The 19,767-nt window shown below is 39.3% G+C and overlaps 1 protein-coding gene across 4 annotated transcripts in view; it reads left to right on the forward strand.

Annotated features, from left to right (window-relative positions):
• The window catches only part of LOC128744285 (protein Shroom), a 407,780-nt gene that overhangs the window by 350,843 nt on the left and 37,170 nt on the right, over window positions 1–19,767 (forward strand). For 2 of the 4 annotated variants that reach the window (XM_053841143.1, XM_053841144.1), the window contains one exon: window positions 14,479–14,805. The exons of 1 other annotated variant lie outside the window; for it this stretch is intronic. In XM_053841143.1, coding sequence (XP_053697118.1) covers window positions 14,479–14,805 — 327 coding nt within the window. The remainder of the gene's footprint in view (window positions 1–14,478; window positions 14,806–19,767) is intronic. One more of the 4 variants, XM_053841145.1, reaches the window with a different exon arrangement.

Below are 19,767 nucleotides of genomic sequence, written 5' to 3' on the forward strand. Positions count from 1 at the left end.
TAAATGTCGGACATTGTCACATTAACCGATACAAGTAAATGCATTAAAAAACTACAAGGTATACAAGCCTAAAGTTTGTACGAAAGGGTGACGTAGGACTATATCAGATCATCAGATCAAAGACTAATGTAAACTGCGTTTCTGGCATATGTATGTTTATAAGAATCTGTGAGTACCATTGTTTAAGTGAAAGTTTAAAAGAGAAGAGCGTAAAGTTTAGATTCATTGAATGCAATGGTGGCTATGAAACACGTGGACAGGGGTTCACAAGTACAACGTCAGCAACCATTGAGACATACAGATTTCTTTTAAAAATCACTTATGTGCATGAAGGCTGAAATGGTAATGAATGACCAATTTCTGTTTTATTTCTATGTCCTTATCCTCTTACCACAGGGTCCTTAGTCCTCTTAGTCCTTATGCTCTTACCACAGGGGTGAGGGGTCTCAAACCATCATAAAATAAATAAATTCAAAATAAATTCATGCCGGTTGTAATCTTAGATTACAGCTTGGTTCGACTCATGCACCTTCCAGTATTGGACAAAAGGTAGGAGTCAAAATGACTACTTGTCAAGCATAGCTACCAATACCCCCCCCCCCTTCCTTTCCGCTCTTCCCCACCTTCACCAAAAAATTTTCATTTCTTTCCCTACCGTCCCTTCATCAATTGTAGAACCATCGTTTCAAAAAAATATTAAATTCATGCCTCCAAACACCCCCACATGCCAAATTTAGTTCCATTTGCTTGATTAGTTCTGAAGTTATAAAGAAATTTTTTTTATTTGTATGGAAGCCCCCCCTCTTAGAAGAAGAAGGATTCTCAGTACACCATAGAAAAACATCTTACCTCCAAAAACCCTCACATGCCAATTTTGGTTCCTTTTGCTTGATTAGTTCTCTAGTTATAAAGAAATTTGTATATTATTTGTGTGGGAGCCCCCCCTCCTAAATAAGGTCACAATTCATCATAAAAATTTCTTGTTTTCTAAAGTCCCCACATGCCAAATTTGGTTCCATTTGCTTGATTAGTTCTAGAGTTATGAGCAAATTTGTATTTCATTTGTATGGGAGCCCCCCCCCCCTCCTTCTTAGAAGGGGAAGGGGTCTCAGTACACCATAAAAAATTCTTTCCTCCAAAAACCCTCCCGTGTAAAATTTGGTTGCATTTTCTTGATTAGTGCTCAGGTTATGAGGAAACTTGTATATTATTTGTATGTCCCCCCCCTCCTAAAGAGGAGAGGGGTCTCAATTTACCAAAGAAAAAATTCTTGCCTTCTGAGCCCCGTACATTCCAAATTTGGTTCCATTTGCTTGATTAGTTCTGGAGTTATGAGGAAATTTGTATTTCATTTGTATGGGAGCCCTCCCTCTTACGCCCTCCTTAAAATTGCTCTCTTACCCCCCTATAAAATTGCTGGTCATTTTATCTATCCAACGACATATAAATTGTTCAGTTTCATTCAGTAGTTTAGTAGTTATTAGCATTTGAAATCTTTCATTCCAACGTTACACTTCTATTTTCGTTTTCACAAAGTGCTACCCTGTCCCAGTATAGTAAACAAAGACGTAGTCCTACGTCAAAAAGTCTGCACAGCCGTGCTGCCAGTCGCCAATTGCCCTACTTACTGGCCAGGTGTTGTAGACGATAATTTAACCTTTATTTATAAAGCTGGCAGTAAACATTATCGTTTCTCAACGGCCGACTTCAGAAAACAATCGACAACGCTAATTGTATCGTTTCGAGATTTTTTTTGTTGTTGTTGTATTTATGCGTCAGCCTTACCACTTATGACACCTGGGCACATACGCACGTCTGTGATGTCGATTAGTTCCGACGACGGCGACGACGGTCGATAATCGCACCAAGTTTAGTGATTCGATTGCTGACTGCGAGTAGAAGAAATCACCGATTTTACCTTGAGTGGAAGTCCATTTCGGTAGCGAGCAGACTTTACTAGTAGACTGCTTTTTTATCGTCCGATTATTGATCCACAGGCCATATGCGAGGTAAGCAACGTGAAAACGAGATGAGATATTGTTGGATTTTTCTACGGTAATTAGCAACTGATGCGATGATCCCAAGGAAATTGCTACGTTGGCAATGAGCATGGGATAGTAAAACTAGAAGTGTGATAGATCGTTATGACCTTTGATCGTAATTCTAGATGCAAAGTCGTTAGAGACGAAATGCTGCAATTGATTTCAAGGTTTCGAATGCTCTGCTGAATGGCACCAGCCATCGGTATGCATGACTTAAGGCAGTTCGGTGCGAACTGCTGCTTAGACTCGTAAAACTGTTACGGTTATTTCCAACAGCAAATAGGTGTTGCTGTAATATTCATGCAAGCCGTAAATTTTAATAGTTAAAGAATGACGGTTTTAGTTGGTAAGCGTATGCAACTTTTTTTTTTAAATAAAAATAAGTTAATGTTCCATATACCCAGGTATTTCTGATTTTATATCAAGTGTAACAAGTGCTTTGAAGGCGTACACTTCGTGGAAGGACAGGATATTTATGGACCTGTTGTTGGTAATAAATCAAAAGACCAATCAATTCAGTATAAGTTTAAGCAAACAAACCATACAATGCTGATGGTTAGTTCACCAAAGCTTATTAGAATTGTAATGGTTGAAATACCGAGATAACTTTTCAACTTAACTCGAAAAAGCAATGGACATAAATTGAGGGTAAAATTTTATTTTTATTCGATCGCTGGGTAGATTTAAGGATAATTTGAATGATTTCAACTTGGCTTGCTGCTATTGAACCGTCTTTTCCTCTACCAACTGATAGCTCGGGCCGATTAACAGCTGTCGTCAATTTTAAATAGGGCGTAACCGATGATTGTTGTATAACAGACTCGAGTTTCGCAATGACAGGTTAGGCTCGCACCCACCCTCTTTCGGTTGGTACCCGAATGTTTTACTAACTAATTTATTCACAGCAAACACGATTTATCGAGTTAGCTCAGCTCCGCTTTCGATACTGTGGTTTGGAGGTTCGCTCTTTTCCACAGGTGTCTTTCAGGCAACTTTACACTGTCTTTTTGCCTATTTGCAGTGATTGGTTGTTATTTTTTACTGTCTTTTATTGCGTTCTTGGTTGCTCTTAATTGCGTCCTTTTGTCCTCAGTTATAGTATGTTTCGAAATCTTTTATCGCTGTTTGGCTGTCGTTTAATCAACTCTTCGTTGCCTTTTCTGCATCTATTGATAGTCTTTTCGTCGTTTTTGACATTTTGATTATCGTTTGAATCAATTCTCGGGCGTTTTTTCGGTGTCAGTGTTCGTTCATCAGCTTTTCGCCTACTTGTCATAATTTTTTCGTCATCTTTTCGTTGGTTTTTCGCTGCTTCATAGCCATCGTGCATCTGTCGTCTATTTGCTATCTCTTCGTCGTTCTTATATTGTCTTTTCGTTATTTCTTCGACGCGTTTCGACGTCTTTTTGTCGCCTTTCTATGGCCAAACCTCGTGTTTTTTAGTCTTGGCCTTGAAATGCGATCAAGCATAGAGTAAGAAGGGGTAAAAGTGCGATGCGGGTAAAAGTGCGATTCAATGATTTAGCAGTACAGATTCTGGGTAAATGGTCTACATGAGCATGGATGAATAAGTACTTTGATAGATTGAATCTATCGTAAACATTTGTTGTTTACGAAGCATAATTGCTAAGTTATGTGTAAATGTTATTTTCGAGCGTTTTTGATGTAATATTTCGTTATACGGCAAAAACGATATCAACAAGAAGATATTACTTGTTGAAAAACTGTAGCAGTGTTTTACATCACTCACATATCTCTTTTTAAAATGCGGTGAGAAGAATTCAGAAGATATTATGGTTTTGTTAGTTACTGCTGTGCTAATTTCTTTGATTAATGCTTCGCACCTTCGCCCCGCGGTATTCGCACTTTTGCCCCGTTAGTGGAGTAAAAGTGCGATTTGGCACATGGTCAGAAAAACGAAGAATTTATTTTGCATAACACTATTACTCCAGATGATTTATTGTTGAATGTGAAGATATTGAGTCATTGCATCAATATAAAATACTAGTTGAGCCCGAATATTACGATCCGGAAATATAAACTACGAATGCATTCCATTGGCCAGTGTTTGCAAAGATGTTTAATCTTTGTATTAGTTCTTTGAGTTCTTATATTGCACTATATAGCTCTAAGATATGCATAAAAGAGTCATAGCCGGAAACTGAAACAAATAGTTTTTATGGTAGTATTGGATTTGCTGTTTGCAACAATTATGTAGTCTGATTAGAGTAGAGCAGTTGAATCGAGAAGTTAAGTCGAGCTGTCGAATTAAACAGAAGTCAAGCAGTTGAGTCAAGCAGTCAAATTGAGCAGTCTAGTCGAGCAGTTAAATCAGGCTGTTCAGTCAAGCAGTCCAGCCAAGCAGTTGAGTCGACCAGTTGAGTTCGGCAGTTGAAGAGCAGTTTAATCGAACATTCCAGTCGAGCAGTTTAATCGAGCAGTTAAGTCGAGTAGTCCAATCGAGCAGTTGAATCGAGTAGTATAGTCGCACAGTTGAATCGAGTATTCTAAACGAGCAGTTGAGTCGAGCAGTCGGGTCAAGCGGTTCAGTCGAGCAGTTAAGTCGAACAGTTGAGTCGAGCAATTCAGTTGAGTAGTCCAGTCGAGTAGTTGAAACGAGCAGTTAAGTGGAGCTGTCGAATCAAACAGTTAAGTCAAGTAGTTGAGTCGAGCAGTCGGTTTGAGTGGCTATGTCGAGCAGTCTGGTCGAGCTGTTGAATCAAACTGTCAGTTGAGTCGAGCAATCAAATCGAGTAGTCTAGTCGAGCAGTTGAATCGAGCAGCCGATTCGAATAGTCCAATCGAGTAGTTGAGACAAGCAGTTCATCCGAGCAGTCGAGTCGAGCAGTTTAGTCAAGTAGTCCAGTCGAGCAATGTAATCAAGGAGTTGAATCGAGCAGTTGAGTCGAGCGTCGAATCGAACACTTGAGTCGAGCAGTCTTGTCGAGCAGTTGAATCATGCTGTCCAGTCAAGCAGTCCAGTCGAGTAGTCGAATCGAACAATCCAATCGAGCAGTTCAATTGTACAGTTAAGTCGAGTCGAGCAGTCGGGTCGAGCAGTAAGTCAAGCAAATGTGTTAAGCAGTCGAATCGAGTAGTTAAGTCGAGTAGTCCACTCGAGCAGTTAAATAGAGCTGTTCAATCAAACAGTCAAGCCGATCTGTCCAATCAAGCAGTTGAGTCGAGCAGTCGAATCGAACAGTTCAGTTAAACAACCAAAACGTTTTCTTCACTGTCGTTCATTCTGTTTTTGGCGTTTTGTCGTGTTTTTTACGTTCTTTATATGTCTTTTTATCGTGTTTAGTTTTGGTTTTTTTTGCCGCAGTTTTGGCGTCGTCATTTTTATCATATTTTCTGTTACTTCTGTCGTTTTTTCGAGCTTCGTTTTTGGCAATTTTCGCTGATATTTTCGGCGGCATTTTGTTGGTATTTTTGTTTCGGCATCTTTTCTTCTTTGTTTTTTATTGTCTTTTGTAATCGTTTCGGCATGTTGTTTGCTGTCTTTTTGTGTATTTCTGCAGTTTTATCCTTATCCTATTTGTTGTCAAGACAACAAAAAGCTGTTTTTACTGTCTTCGTCGTTTTTCTGTAGTATATTCGCTATCTTTTCGTCGTCTTTTTTGCACGTTTTGTCACCTTTCTGTCGCTTTTTAAGTATTTTTTGTCATATTGTGTTTAGACCCTGTTTCGCCGTCTTTTCATCCTCACTTTATCGACTTTTCTACAACTATTTATAGTCATTTTATCATCTTGTTGTTGTCTTTTCGATACCTTTTCGTCTTCTTTTTTATCATCTGTTTGTTTTCTTCTATTCGTATGCTTCGTCTGTCACATTTCGTCTCTGTCACATTTCTGTCATTTTTTCATGGTCTTTTTACCAACATTGCAATTTTTTTTTCGTCATCTGTTCGTCGTTTTTTTTTTTGAGGTCTGCTTTTAAAATTTTTATCGCTTTTTAAATTTTTATCGCTTTTTATTGTGTTTTTCTTGTCACTTTAAAACGTCTTTTGTCGCTGTTTTGGTTTCTTTTCATCATCGTATTATTTTTCCTCTTGTTACCATCTTTTTTTGTTGTCTTTTCTTTCGTGTTACTCGTTTTTTTGTCATTTCTCTGTCGCATTGTTGTCCTTGCTCTTATCGACTGTTTCTGTTGTTGCTTCCTTTGTTGCTGTTTCAGCGTTCTTCGTTTTTTCCCATCTTTTCATCGGCTTTTGACGCGTTTCGCCATGTTTTTGTTATCACTTCATTACTTATTTGTCAATTTTTCGTCATTCTTTTGGTTGTCAAGACAACAAAAATGCTACATTTTTACTATCTTTTCATCGTTCTTTCATTGTCGTTTTAAGTATGAAAATCTTTTTTTTCATGTTTTTACCTTTGTTATTGTTCTTTTTATCACTATTTTGGCGTCTTTGCATCGCATTTTCATGTTGTTTCCGTCGTATTTTTGTCTTTTTTCGTTGTCTTATCTTCTTATTTTAGATTTTTTTGTCGCCCAATTGTTGTGTTTTCTGAAGGCTGTTCAACAATTTTCGATTGTCGCATAAAAGAGACTAAAGCTAATAATGGAAATAGAAAAGGAATTTTGTAACTGAAAGAAATTTTCAACAATCTCTGTGTGGCTTATGAAAATCCGTAGATACGAGCAATTGATCCGTAGGTCCAGAGAAAATTCCGGCTTTACGTAGAACTACGGATAAATCTAGCATTATCGTAGAGCTGGCATGACTGCTGAGAACTTTCTGATAGTTGTTGTTAGGATCTCTCCCACTAAGTAGCCAATGGTATCGTTGAATCTCAATCCTCGGCCAAGCAAAGACTGTTGAGAGTCGAACAACGACCATTTCAAGAGCGCACCTACAAATACGTGTATTTAAGTGTGTATTTTTTTGCTGTTTTTTTATTTGGTCGGCACCAGCAAATAGAAAGGCTATTAAGCAGCGTGTATTTCTGAAACTTTGGTTACGATTCCTGTGCCAGAGCAATAACATCTCGAAACACGAACCTCGCTGATGTTTGTAAGCTGCTCAATTCACCTACGCCAATTTTTCTGAATGTGGTCGCTAATTGGTTCATTCCAAACCCCGTCCTCCGGATCCGGATCCGGATCGGAGTTATATAGCTATATCTTGCTTTGACCCATACATCTCCAGTGAGGCTGTTATCAAAGCTAAAGACGTTCTTCAACGATCTACACACCCCGAGTACTTGTTCGCCTTCACATTCGTCAACTTTTGTTAAATTTTACTGCTACTTTTTCCGGTGTATCTCAACACTTTGGTTGAATTCGATACGAAGCTCCGAATGAGAGTTTTGTATACTGGTCAGCTTCGTGCAGCCTAGCGTTTTGCAAAGGACACAGTTGGCCCGATTTCCCGCTTAATTCCGCCATAACTGATCTCGTTCGATTGTATTGTATATTGCTTTGAAATCAATTTAGATTTGTCGGATAGTAAAAATTGGCTGATAATTCTCTCCATTCCACCATCTTTTACAACTTCGCCGTTGAGGTTTATTCTGCCATCGGCATCAATGGTTTAGTCCCATTTTTTCAATTATCACTCAACTGACATTCCTAATGACCATCTCGAACATTTCATAAATATAATAATAAAAATATCGAATACTTAACCATCGTTTTCTATTATATCTTGGCATACGATGGCTAAACGACAGATGGTGAAAATGAGAAACAAAATATTTTCTTCGGAAGCGTAATAAATAGTGGTACAATCTGTTTAATCGAATCACACACGCCTCTTCGCGTACCGTTCACTGTGGTGACGCAGGTAGTGAGGGTGGAATATCATGTGGCATCTCGTCAAATTTCACATCGCTCATGCACACGATACCGGGCGGCGACGCGACCATTATTTATTGTTAAGTGGAAGTTAAGTTTCGAGCTATCATTGGAGCCATCCATGCTTTTGACGCCCTCATTTCGGCGAGAGTCTTTCAAGCTGTAGGCTGTTCGTACATGCACAAATGAAGATTGGGTCATGAAGATGTTACGGCCGCTTCGCGACTATTTAATGGTCTCTTCACGAGGTGATAAATATCCGAAATTGGATACCAACAGAATTGGGGAAGTCTAAAGGTATGTCAATGATGGCACTTAACCACTCGCTGCGATTCAAAGAATCTCAATTAAGTAAATTGGATGAGGTTAGATATTGGAGAAAACGAAGCCATTGGAAATTGATTGCTAATTTGTTTTTAAACAAACAACAAGAAAGTCAAAATTACCTTTTCATTAAACCTTTACAAGACGAGAAACAAATGTGAATGCAACCTAAGTACATTTCAGCACTTCTATGTAAAATACTTTACGACCCCTAAAATCAAACATCACTGACCTGCTTTTACGGAATCGTAAACAGATTTACCACCGTTTAGCAGCAGCAAACCGTGTTTGTTTAGATGGATGTTTCGAAAGGGGAAACGAACGACGACATGTTTACCGATTGATTCGTTTCACACTTTCAAACCTTCTTCGGTTTGAAATTGGACCTAAATCATTCATCTTTTAGCAGGCACAAACCCATCACAGAAACACTAATGAAAAGGTGTTACAGTAACTTTCTGACTGACTGTCCCGTTTCCCACAATGAACCGCGGAGAAAGATGAATATCAGTCAGTAAGTCAGAGTCAGCAGCCGCCACGGCTCTGGCTGCCGTTGGGCTGCACTCCTTTAATCAGCGATAGTCTATCAACGAAAATGGTACAATTTCTCCACTCGTGTTTGCAAAACGATGCCCTTCAGCGGAGGAAGTTGATAGTGGATCGCTCGCAAGAGTAGCGCTGCCCCAAAGGGAAGTGAAATTGCAACTTCGAGATTACAAAAGCGACAGCGAAATAATGGATGTAACAGCCACTTGAAGCGGCTACCGGACGCGCGGGTCGACCGCTACTGCCGAGATCGATCGATCGGTTTCGTCGGTCAGTTAGTCTGGCGGAAAATATGTATCATTCAATTAAATCAATGCACAGCACGAGTAGTACAAGGTAGTACAACCTTGAACGAAAAAATTGCTGCTTGCTGGAGGTTGTTCGAAGCTGTTTTCAGTTCAGGTAGTTTGCAGCGCGGTAGCGCAGGCGTCACAGTCGTGCAGAGATGAAGCGAAAATGAAACGTATAGAAAGTATAGGGTTTTGCATGCATATAATTTCACCAGTGCAGTGTTGCCTTCGGCCCTGACAGATCGCGCCGCGGATGTGGGTCAATTTGGGAGATTAATCATAATTGTCTGTTTGAGTTTTTCCTTTCAATGCTGGCAACTCATTATTGCCTAACGAAGTGAAACGAGTAAACGAGTCATAACGCTCCTATCAGGCAGATTGTGCCTGATATGGAACTGTTTCATACCTTTTTTTTTGACTTGAAAATCTGATCAAATTTCTTCTGTTTTTTGCGTACTTCAATAAGTTCTGATGAGTTCTAGGGAAAAACTCATGAGAACCATGCACAGTAAATATGCCCACAATGTAGGTCCTACAAAATGGCTCTTCGTTTAATAATTTGATGTGATCCCAGCATCAATAAGACACGAATGAAATAACGCCGTCTACAGCAGACGACATCAGATTTCCTGACATTTTAAACTATGTCACCAATTTTGTTTACAAGTCTCAACTGAGTTCATGTTCATGCAAAAGTATCCAAATTAATGATGTAACAGAAAAAAAACTCTATAAAATTTTACTGTTGGTGAGGGAAGAGGTCACACCTCTCGGTGGATTAATCCTCGTTTCTCTGTCATCAGGTTTGAAAAAAAAAAACATTTTACAATCTGATTTACGTTTCAGCTTCATAAACTTCATATGTTTAGTCTAATTTTGATCATTTATAGCTTATGGGGACGGTATGGTCCGATGGCTTTCAAAAGTTCGATTTTTTATTATCATTTTCTCGTGATAGGTTGATCGGTCAAGAATTGGTCAAATCCAATTTATTTTTTTAATCGTACCTATGACTTTTTTTTAATTTAATCGTGTGTGAGTATGAAATATTGCCATTGTATGGTTTTTCGCGCATTTTATATACAACTAGCTGACCCGACAAACTTCGTATTGCCAAAAATGAAACTGTGCTATGCATAAATCCTGGGTGCTACCCCCCGCAGTGGCAGTGGCTTCCGACGGCAGGTCGTTGATAACACTCGTGACCTGCGAACGTCTCGCCCTGAATTTGACAGATATACTTGAGGGGTCTCAAACCATCATAAAATAAATTCATGCCTTTAAAATCCCCCACATGCCAAATTTGGTTCCATTTGCTTGATTAAATCTCGAATTATGAGAAAATTTGTATTTCATTTGCATGGAAGCCCCCCTTCTTAAAAGGGGGAGGGGTCATCGTTCCCTCCTTGAAGAGGTTAAGAGTCTCAGCTCACTATAGAAAAAATCCTGCCTCCAAAAGCACCAGCATGCCAAATTAGATTCCATTTTCTCGATTTGTTCTCTAGTTATGCAGAAATTTGTGTTTCATTTGTATGGCAGCCCCCCCTCTTAGTGGGAGAGGGGTCTCTTATCATCACAAGAACCTTCCCCGGCCCAGGGGGCCCTGAAGCCGCAAGGTTACCGAGTCTGCCTTGACAAGCGAGTGGTCGTGGGTTCGAATCTTAGTAGAATCAGGCCATTCGATGTTAAGTGACTTTAGCATGGGTTTATTCTCAGGCCCCTCCACATCCTTCCTACTGCATTCTGCATTTACTAACAATGAAAGCCTCTTGCCATGGCAAGTTATAAGAGTGGTACTTGCTTGAGGTGCGAATGAAGCCTCTTGTTCAAGGGCAAATTATAGCTTGTTCCGCTTCCTGGTTCTAGGAACGAGATTGGGAATGCATAAGTAGTAAGGACCACATACATACACACCCTCACTCTGTGTTGAACTCTGCTTTACCGACCATGATCAAGCCTTTATCCGGGACTGGTTATAAGAATGATACTTGCTCGAGGTGCGAATGGAGCCTCTTGTCCAAGAACAAATTGTAACTAGTCTCCGCACTTCCTAGCTCTAGAGCTAGATTGGTTGAAAAGTAGTAAGAAGCGTAGTGGGAAAAAGGGTGAAAACACACCGACACTTCAAGCACGGATAATAAGCAGTTCGCACAGTCTATAGCGATACTGCAATAACAACGAAGTGCGGAACAACACTTGGATAAGATCACAATAGATCAAAATGCTGGTCGTAGTGATAATATCCACACACACACAAAAAATATCCAAATTGGGCTCATGCATCAAACCCAAATAATGTTATATTGAAATATTCTGGAAACGTCTGACGACTGCTAGAAAGGTAGCAAGAAGGAAGCAAAAACCAGAATACTACAGCGATCAGTAGAAAAGCGCGGTCAGTATTTTCATCAGAAATGTCGGAAAAAATTGCGAATATTAGACACAACAATGTGAAGAGATGCCAGCGAGAGGGAAGAAGAGAAAAGGCGAGAGAGGGTGACAGAAAGGATAGTGGGCGAGAAAAAGTAAAGATAGGGTGAATTGAAGAGAGTGACTGATGGCGGGAGTAAGGAGACAAAGATAGAGTGAAAGAAGAGCGAGGGCGATATATAGCGGGGAAGAACGATTTATAGACAGAAAAGTTATAGTGAATGAGCGCGTAAGTCAGTGAGTGAGTGAGAGAGGGGGAAATGAGAAAGGAAGAGACAGTGAGAATAGAAGAGAAAGATAAAGATATATAGATAGAGATAGATAGATAGAGATAGAGAGATGATAAGAGAGATGATAAGATGATGAGATGATAAGATGATGAGAGCGAGATAGAACGATGATGGGAGAGATAGACAAATGATGAGATAGTGATAGAAATATGAAAGATAGAGATAGAGACAAAGAGAGATGACGAGAGATAGAGAGGATTAGAGAGATAGAGACCGAGATGATGAGAGAACAGAAGTAATGAGAAAGTGTTAGATATGACGAGACAGATAGAGATGATGAGAGAGACAGAGATATCCAAGGTCCAAGATCCAAGGTCAGGATATCTTTGTTGTCAGATTCAACACCAGCTACATTCGTTGATAGACATTTGTAATTCAGTTTTGTCTTTAGATACATCTTAATCCAGTGGGCCTGAGGAAATTCCAAAGCTTTGTTGAAACGTTGTGTAGATGATTTAACTGCTGTTATTAGCTCCACTACACAGCCTTTTCAGTGCCTCGTTAGCAACAGGTTCATTCCCAAAGTTATGACCAATTTCGCACATTATACACATTAAAAAAGCCTTCAAGCTACCGGTGGAGAACTACATAGGAATTGCCATTCTCTCGGCCATATCTAAAATGTTTGAATCTCTTGTATATGAGCAATTGTATCTTGTAATTGAACCAAAAATTTCAAGTTTTCAACATGGTTTCCTTAAAAAACGCTCAACGTTAACGAATTTGGCATGATTTATTTCGAGAACTGCGCAATGGATGATGGATGTTTATCAAGTGGATACAATCTACACAGATGTGCCGAAGGCTTTTGATATAATTAATATAGACGGGATTACAGCTGTGTTACAAAAATGTGGAATAGGCGGAATGGATCTGCAGTGGATTTAAGAAACTGATCGCAATATTTCAAGATCGATAAGCGCAAATCAAGGTCTGGTGTACCTCAAGGGAGTCATCTTGGACCTTCACTTTTCGGAACAATCATTCGTAACATCATCTTCGAGCATCCGGAACTATTTCCCGACATTCAGCCTTAATTTATACCGACGATGTTAAGATTTTTTCTTCCAATAAAATGCATGATAGATTGCCGCATACTTGAAGATAGCGTGGACCCAAATGTGAACCCTAGTATCGAAGAATCAACAAGCGACCGAATAAATTGAAAATTACGAATTTTGCGATCTGTAACATCAACATTCCATCAACTATCTAGCAGCCTTAAAATATGACGAGAATCCTATTTTATTGCAGCCTAAAACTAATAAGTTTTATACCCATGAAAGGCATGCTGGATATTCCCTCAGGATTTGACCTGCATAATAATGTTCCGCCAGCAAACGCACTTCTTTTATGGGATCATGTTGATTCACTATAATGGAGATAAGCGGAATATACGACTGAAGTGCCTAAACTGGAATGCCATTTGGTATGATTTGTTTGAATCTTCGCTTACAATTATATAGTAATTTACCGCTTTTAGTTGGTTTCAAGGTACGACACTGGTTAACAAGTCAGTCGTCATATGTTCGAATCACGGCTAGGTTGTGCACTAGCCCCGTATAGGTATAGGATTGTTGCACTAGCCACGGGGGTTGTCCTGTATTCTAATAGACGGCTGTGAAGCCTGTCGATAAAAAAGGGTCAAGTCTTAGAAAAGACGTTTAAGCTCAACACTTTGCTTTTATATAGTAATTTGCCACTGCCAACTGTGAAAATAAATAGTTCTATGAAAATAAAATGTGTTTCTTAAGATTACTCCTACATTTCGGATTTTGAAAAACGATTGGCTTCGTTTTTGACGCGTAAATGGACTCCCGATTTTGTATCCGCCAGACTATTATATAATGACTATACTGCTATAAATATTATACCGCTACCCGCATATCAGTCCCATAACGAAAATTACTATGTTGAGCAAAAGACGATTGAAATTCTTAAAATTATTTGTTAATTATTTCGTGTTACCCATAATTAAGCGAAATATAATAATAATAAGAGTGTGTTGACGATGTGCTCGACTCAGCAACTTTTTAAAGCAATAAAACCATGTTAATGCAATGGGGGCGTGTGGTGCACCACTTTAAACTGCAACGAAACAGACATTTCGGGTTATTGCGTACCAGAATGGATATTCTATGCGTATTGAAACCAGTTTTGAAGCGCATCGGAACCGCTTCAGCTGATTCCAATGTTTTATTGTTTCCTCATTGCGCGACGATTTTCAATTAAAGATGAAGTTATTTATCATTAACTATCGTATCGTAAAAAATATATCAGGGGTGTTCATGTAGGGTGTTATTTTTATATGTGCCTATTGGCTAAAAGTTTACGACTGGTTTTATGTGAACGTACCAATGTATGGTTTATTTTTATGAGATTGTCATTGTTATTTCAGCCATGATTTCCGCACGATTCACTGCACTACCTGCTATGTTCCCAGGTATTCTAGACTAGGGAATCGAAATCGAGGTGCTTTGACAGACAGCCTTGTGATTGCTTTTTCCATCGGAAAAAACAAGCTAGTAAATATTTGGATAAATGTACAGCGAATGCGTCGAATACGTTAATTACCAAGCACTACGTGAATACTCCCATTGTATTCCTTAAACATTCTGTTGTCAACCGCTATCCTGAATTAATTTATCTAGTATAAAAACGTAGTTCACACAATTAAATAGGATGTTTTTGAAAATAACTGATCAAAACTTCTCCTCCTTTTTTCATTCCTTCACCTTACTAAATCAAACCTTAAGTTGCACTGGCCGGAACTATCAAGTCAACAGTGATTTCAACAACAATTTCCACCACCCAACACCGACACCGTCGCATTCCGCTTCGCAGCATCGCAGGCATCGCTATGGAAACGTCTTCGCCTACGGTGACAACGACTACAACAACAACAACAGCAGCAGCACCAACAGCAGCGATGACGAAGACGACGATAATTTGGCTAGTTTTCTCGACTGTCGCGGACATTCGGGGGGCGGCCGGCCTGGCGATTCTCGGTACAACCGCGGCTGGTTAGTATATGTGGGCTCGAAGTTGAATTTCCCGACGATGAGGAAATCGCTTTTCCAGATGTAAGTCGATGTTTTTTCCCACTCCACTGCCTGCCTGCCGCTTGGATGTTTGTCCCGTCTCTCTTTCGGTTGAGCTGTTTACCTCTTCGTCGGATGTCTATGCGTTTGTGTGTGTTTTTTTGTGCTCGAACATTTTGATTGTATTATTGTAGATTGACGTCCCGATCAGCTGTTGCTTTGGATGATCGGTTTTGCCGCTTTTACGCTTTGTTTTTACTTATTCGCTACTTTTAGAGTGTGTTTTTGTGTGATCGCTTGAAAATTATTTGTGTCAATCATATAGACATTAGCCGCTAGCATTCACAGACCTTACCATTAATTTAAAACAATTCAACCAATTATCAGTAACCGCCGATCTTCAGCGAAATGTCACCATGCATAAATTTACTTTCATTTGCAAAGGTGAAAATTACAATTTCGATGCTCGACAGCTCCGGTGTCAACTGATCGCTGTTGTGGTTAAATAACTTCACACGCCACCACCACCGCCGATGGAAATTCACGATGACACTCGACCGATAAGAACCGTAAACTGGTGCTCCCACACGAAACATATAGGTATTTGGCTTACGTAAGTGTGCTGCCTCTTCGAGCCTGACCGGTGCTATTATTCAACTAATTGTACGGCGCTTTTGTGTTAATTGAACGGCGATAATCGCGAGGACTTCATTGGCTGACGCGATAGGCATGAGCCACCATTCCGTCATCAATAAAACGAAATTCCGAGATGCTTTTAATGATGCATTAGTGGTTATTGACTCATTGTTAATCTGATACTTTTTGGCGAAAATCATCTTTCTTTTCTAAGAGAAACAGCTGCGATCGAAGCAAGAAAGCATGTCATGTCAAACGGTAATTAGCCTCCATTCGTCGTCAATTAGCATTATATCGCGATAGCAGACAAAAAAGCACAATTCCATTCACCTGACATCGCCAAATTGGCACCGCCAATTTAGCACACACGCCGGGTACACGCCCAACAACAACAATCCAAGGCATTTGAATGTATCAATTTATCGGAAAACTGCCTTTTCCAGCAACGCAACAGTCGACAAGCCGTCGCCCGCGGGTCGGTCGGCTAGCGAAAATGGCTTTTATAGAATTTCTGACAGCTCAAAGTGTACACTGCCCGATCGGCCGAATGTACATACGTACGCGTGTTGAGCAGCAAGTGCCCTAAAGTTTCCATAAATAAAAATTCAAATTAGCCTATCCGTACAAACCGTGCATAAGCCATATCTGGCCAGCCAGCCCGGGCGGTGTTTGATAAGCAGCAGAGCGGTTCGGAATTGCGTTTCCAACACGATTGGCACGATTCGTATTGAATGTTTGGCTCGTGGCCGATTTATGGACCGCGGACGTGCACACATACTGCACGCCTCCCGGTCAATCCGGGTCCCGCTGAGGCGGCGGCCACCGTCGTCATCTCCGCTGCCGCCGTCGTCGTCGTAGAATCGTTGTTTTATTTTGCTTAATTAGCGAAATTGACAGATTTATTTGCAAACCGGCAGCGTTCACGCAACTTGGGATTGTATTAAATTGTCACACCGGGGTTCGCTGCTGCCTGCCAGGAGGAATTAGTCGACAGGCGAATGAGTTGTTGTACTGCGAAACGTAGCATTGATCAGCACTCCAACCGGGGCGGGGCTGGATAATTGGTCGAGTGACGTTGATTTAGTAGGAAAAACATTATCCTGTGCCTTTATTGCGACCACCGGTTTTGGAGTGTTTCTCTGATCAATTCTGGTAAATTTTCTTTACACTTTTTTGTGAAAAGGTTTCGTTACAGGCTTCTAGAAAGGTACACTTCTCGGTATTTTTTTTCACTTTTCACGTATATTTGATGGATGAATCAAAAAGAATTAAAATTCGTGAAGCAAAACTAGGATGTTTTAATACGTGAACCACGCACATTCTGATAGTAGAGTTCTACGAACGGACTACTAATTCCCGTTAAAGCTTCATCTGGTTTTTGGATGGTAAACTCATGTCAATAAAGTATCAAGAAATTTTATTTTTGGAGTTTGAAATAGTTAGATACTGTAATCAAACGAATTCTAAATATTCTAAACGATTTTCATTCATAAAAAATTAGGACCGCAAAAAAGTCGCAGATTCCCATTGTCTGTATGAGTCCCCTTGTCTAACTTTAAAACTCATTAGTTTAGTGGAAAACTGCTTCACTGTCCATTACTACGGTAAATTACTCGTCTCATCTAGCTATCAAGAATTAATCATTATGCGGCAGCCGCAGCCGCAGCAGTTGATAAACTCACAATCTATAAATAAATATAGCCGGCTGCTTGCGCTAATGAAGAAAATCTAATTAAGAAATGACACGTGCTTCGTTGGTAATTGTCCTTGGATCGTTACATAGTTTTATTTCATTTTTATGCAATCTAATACATAAAAATCCACGTATGTTTGTAATGGACCGCCATTACTTCGGAACGCTTGGGCGGTTCTCCTGGAACCTTGGCATGTGACATGTTCCATAGGAAGGATGATAAAAGGGAGAGTTCCAAATAAGGAAAAGGGATTTTGTTTCTCTTGTATTGCGCCCATTTTCCCAACCGATAACAAATAAGCAAGTGGCCTGAAGACAAGAAGGAGCACTCTGGTAGTCCGAAATAAAATACCAGACACAAGAAAACTCTGGTAGGATCGGCGGCGCTGAGATAAATCAGTCAATTAAACCTATTGCATTAACTCACTGGTGGTCCGAGATCGAGGAACAGGATGATTCCCAACAGACAATGGCACAACGTAATTTTATCCATCGTGGAAAGATGCCATGTTTAACAGTACGCAGCTATTTGGAATTTTTTCTAGGTAACCAGTAACAATTCCCAATGGAATTTAAATGGAAGCCAATAAGCCAATTTAAATCATCTTAAATGCTACTTAAAACTATCCCCGTTACTTCACTGTTAACTCTTTTACAGCATTCGCATTGCTTATATGCAACTGATTACTAACAAGAAGAATTCGAATACAATTTTGGATTCCAATTTACAGAAGCTCAAAAAGCAAATAAACAGCAAGATGCTATAAAAAAACATGCCAGAAATTCCAATAAACGGTTGATTAACTGCTTATGTTAATGCTTATTCGTTATCTAGGCTATTTCTTAAATAGGAAGGGAAACACACATAATGACTTGAAATGTTGCTGAAATATTTCTGAAATGTTTCACTCAAGAAAAGGAATTTAATTGAAATTGAATTTACAAACTTTGTAATCAAAAATGTCCAATGAAAATGAGATTCGTAGTAAAGTTTCACTTCAAATTCGGAATACGAAGCTTCGGTAGTAAAGTCTTCTAATTCCAACTTGCTTTAATGATCAGGTATTTTTTTCTAATTGTTTCTACCACACTACCAGTAGTGCAATGTGGGCGAGAAGCGTAAGGGAATTCAAGGAAGAAATTAGACAACATCATGTTCAGTACCGTTAACGACCTTGCCATTAATGAAACCGTGAGTTCTTTCTGGCGGGCTAAATTATGGTTCTTTTATTGTTTACATGCGATTGGATCTACTCGGGCAATAAACAGACTGTAATGAAGAATGTAGCAATGAAATCTTGTTTTTTTTGTGATTACAAAACGGAGCCCAATAAATAGCAATTCCCCTTCGGATTCTTCGTAATGCCAACAAAGCACAGAATGGGTAAAAATTAATTTTGTGCTGTGGTTCTATCAAGTGATCAACGGTGGATGATGGATAGGTTATGTAATTTTTCAAACCAATTTGCTCTTACCGGGGTTTCCACAGAACTATCGATTTATCGTGCGAGTGTTAATGGGCAATTACCTGCTCATATATTTTTTACATCCTTTTCGTTCAGCAGTTCTGCTCAATTTTCCAAAGGCTGTTGCATATAAAAAATGACATTCACTTTATACCATAAAAATACAAATCGATTGTGATTCCGCGAGATCGTAAAACTTGCATGCAGTAATAATTAGCGATTACTTATCCATTTTGAAGTGAAGTAAGTTGGTATCAACTAAGAAGCCAGTAACAACTTTGTGCTGGCATACTGTTTGTACATGACTTCGTCTGTGCACTGTTGTCCATTTATTAAATGCTTTTTAGGTAAAGAGAGTTTCTAAACCGCGTTGCAAAAACCTGGATTACCGTTACTATATTTTTTATTAGGTGCACTCAAATTTTAGGCTTAGCTCATGAACCGGCTATAAAACTGTTGAAATTTTTTGTGACACAATGATTTCAAATGTATTTATAATAAGAAGACTTATTTTTAGTCTCTTGCTTCTATTTCTTCAGGTTAATAAAGTTCTTGTGGAAAAGCAAGTTGATTTGATGTTTATTTAATAAAAAATAGCAGACTTACGTTCTTGCGAAAATAGTTCTAACTTATTAAAGTTATATACCAGCAAAGTATTTATCTACTCAAAGCAAAGGAATGTAAGCTAAATTTACTGTACTGACAATTCGACTTCAAACTGGGCCTGAATTGAAAGTTAATTGAACTTGTAATTAGACCTTGAGTCGAACATAAATACATAAATTGGAATTAAGGGAGGATCTTAAAAAAAAAAAAAAAAAAAAAAAAGGATCTTACTCTGGAAAGTCGAAAACATCGAGTTTTATCCAGGTCCAGCACCTCTGTGGTTCATAGGATCATTACCACCGGCGAGCCCAGGCTTCATACTCGGTTTTTTGCTCATTTGACTACAGCGCCTCAATTAAACAGAATTCGAAAAAGTAGTGTAAAGGGCGATTGTAGAGCTAATTATTATTTACATTATTGTTGAAGAAAGTATAGTTCTATCTTTTGTATTTACGGCGCTATGGAGCTGCTACCCCGTTGATAGCAAAAAGAGCGCTCATTTGGCTACCAACGGGGTAGCAGCTCCAAAGCGCTGTAAATACAAAAGATAGAACTATACTTTCTTCAACAATAATGTAGATAATAATAAGCTCTGCAATGGCC

The sequence above is a fragment of the Sabethes cyaneus genome, chromosome 3 (assembly GCF_943734655.1).
Source record: "Sabethes cyaneus chromosome 3, idSabCyanKW18_F2, whole genome shotgun sequence".
Taxonomy (NCBI): domain Eukaryota; kingdom Metazoa; phylum Arthropoda; class Insecta; order Diptera; family Culicidae; genus Sabethes; species Sabethes cyaneus.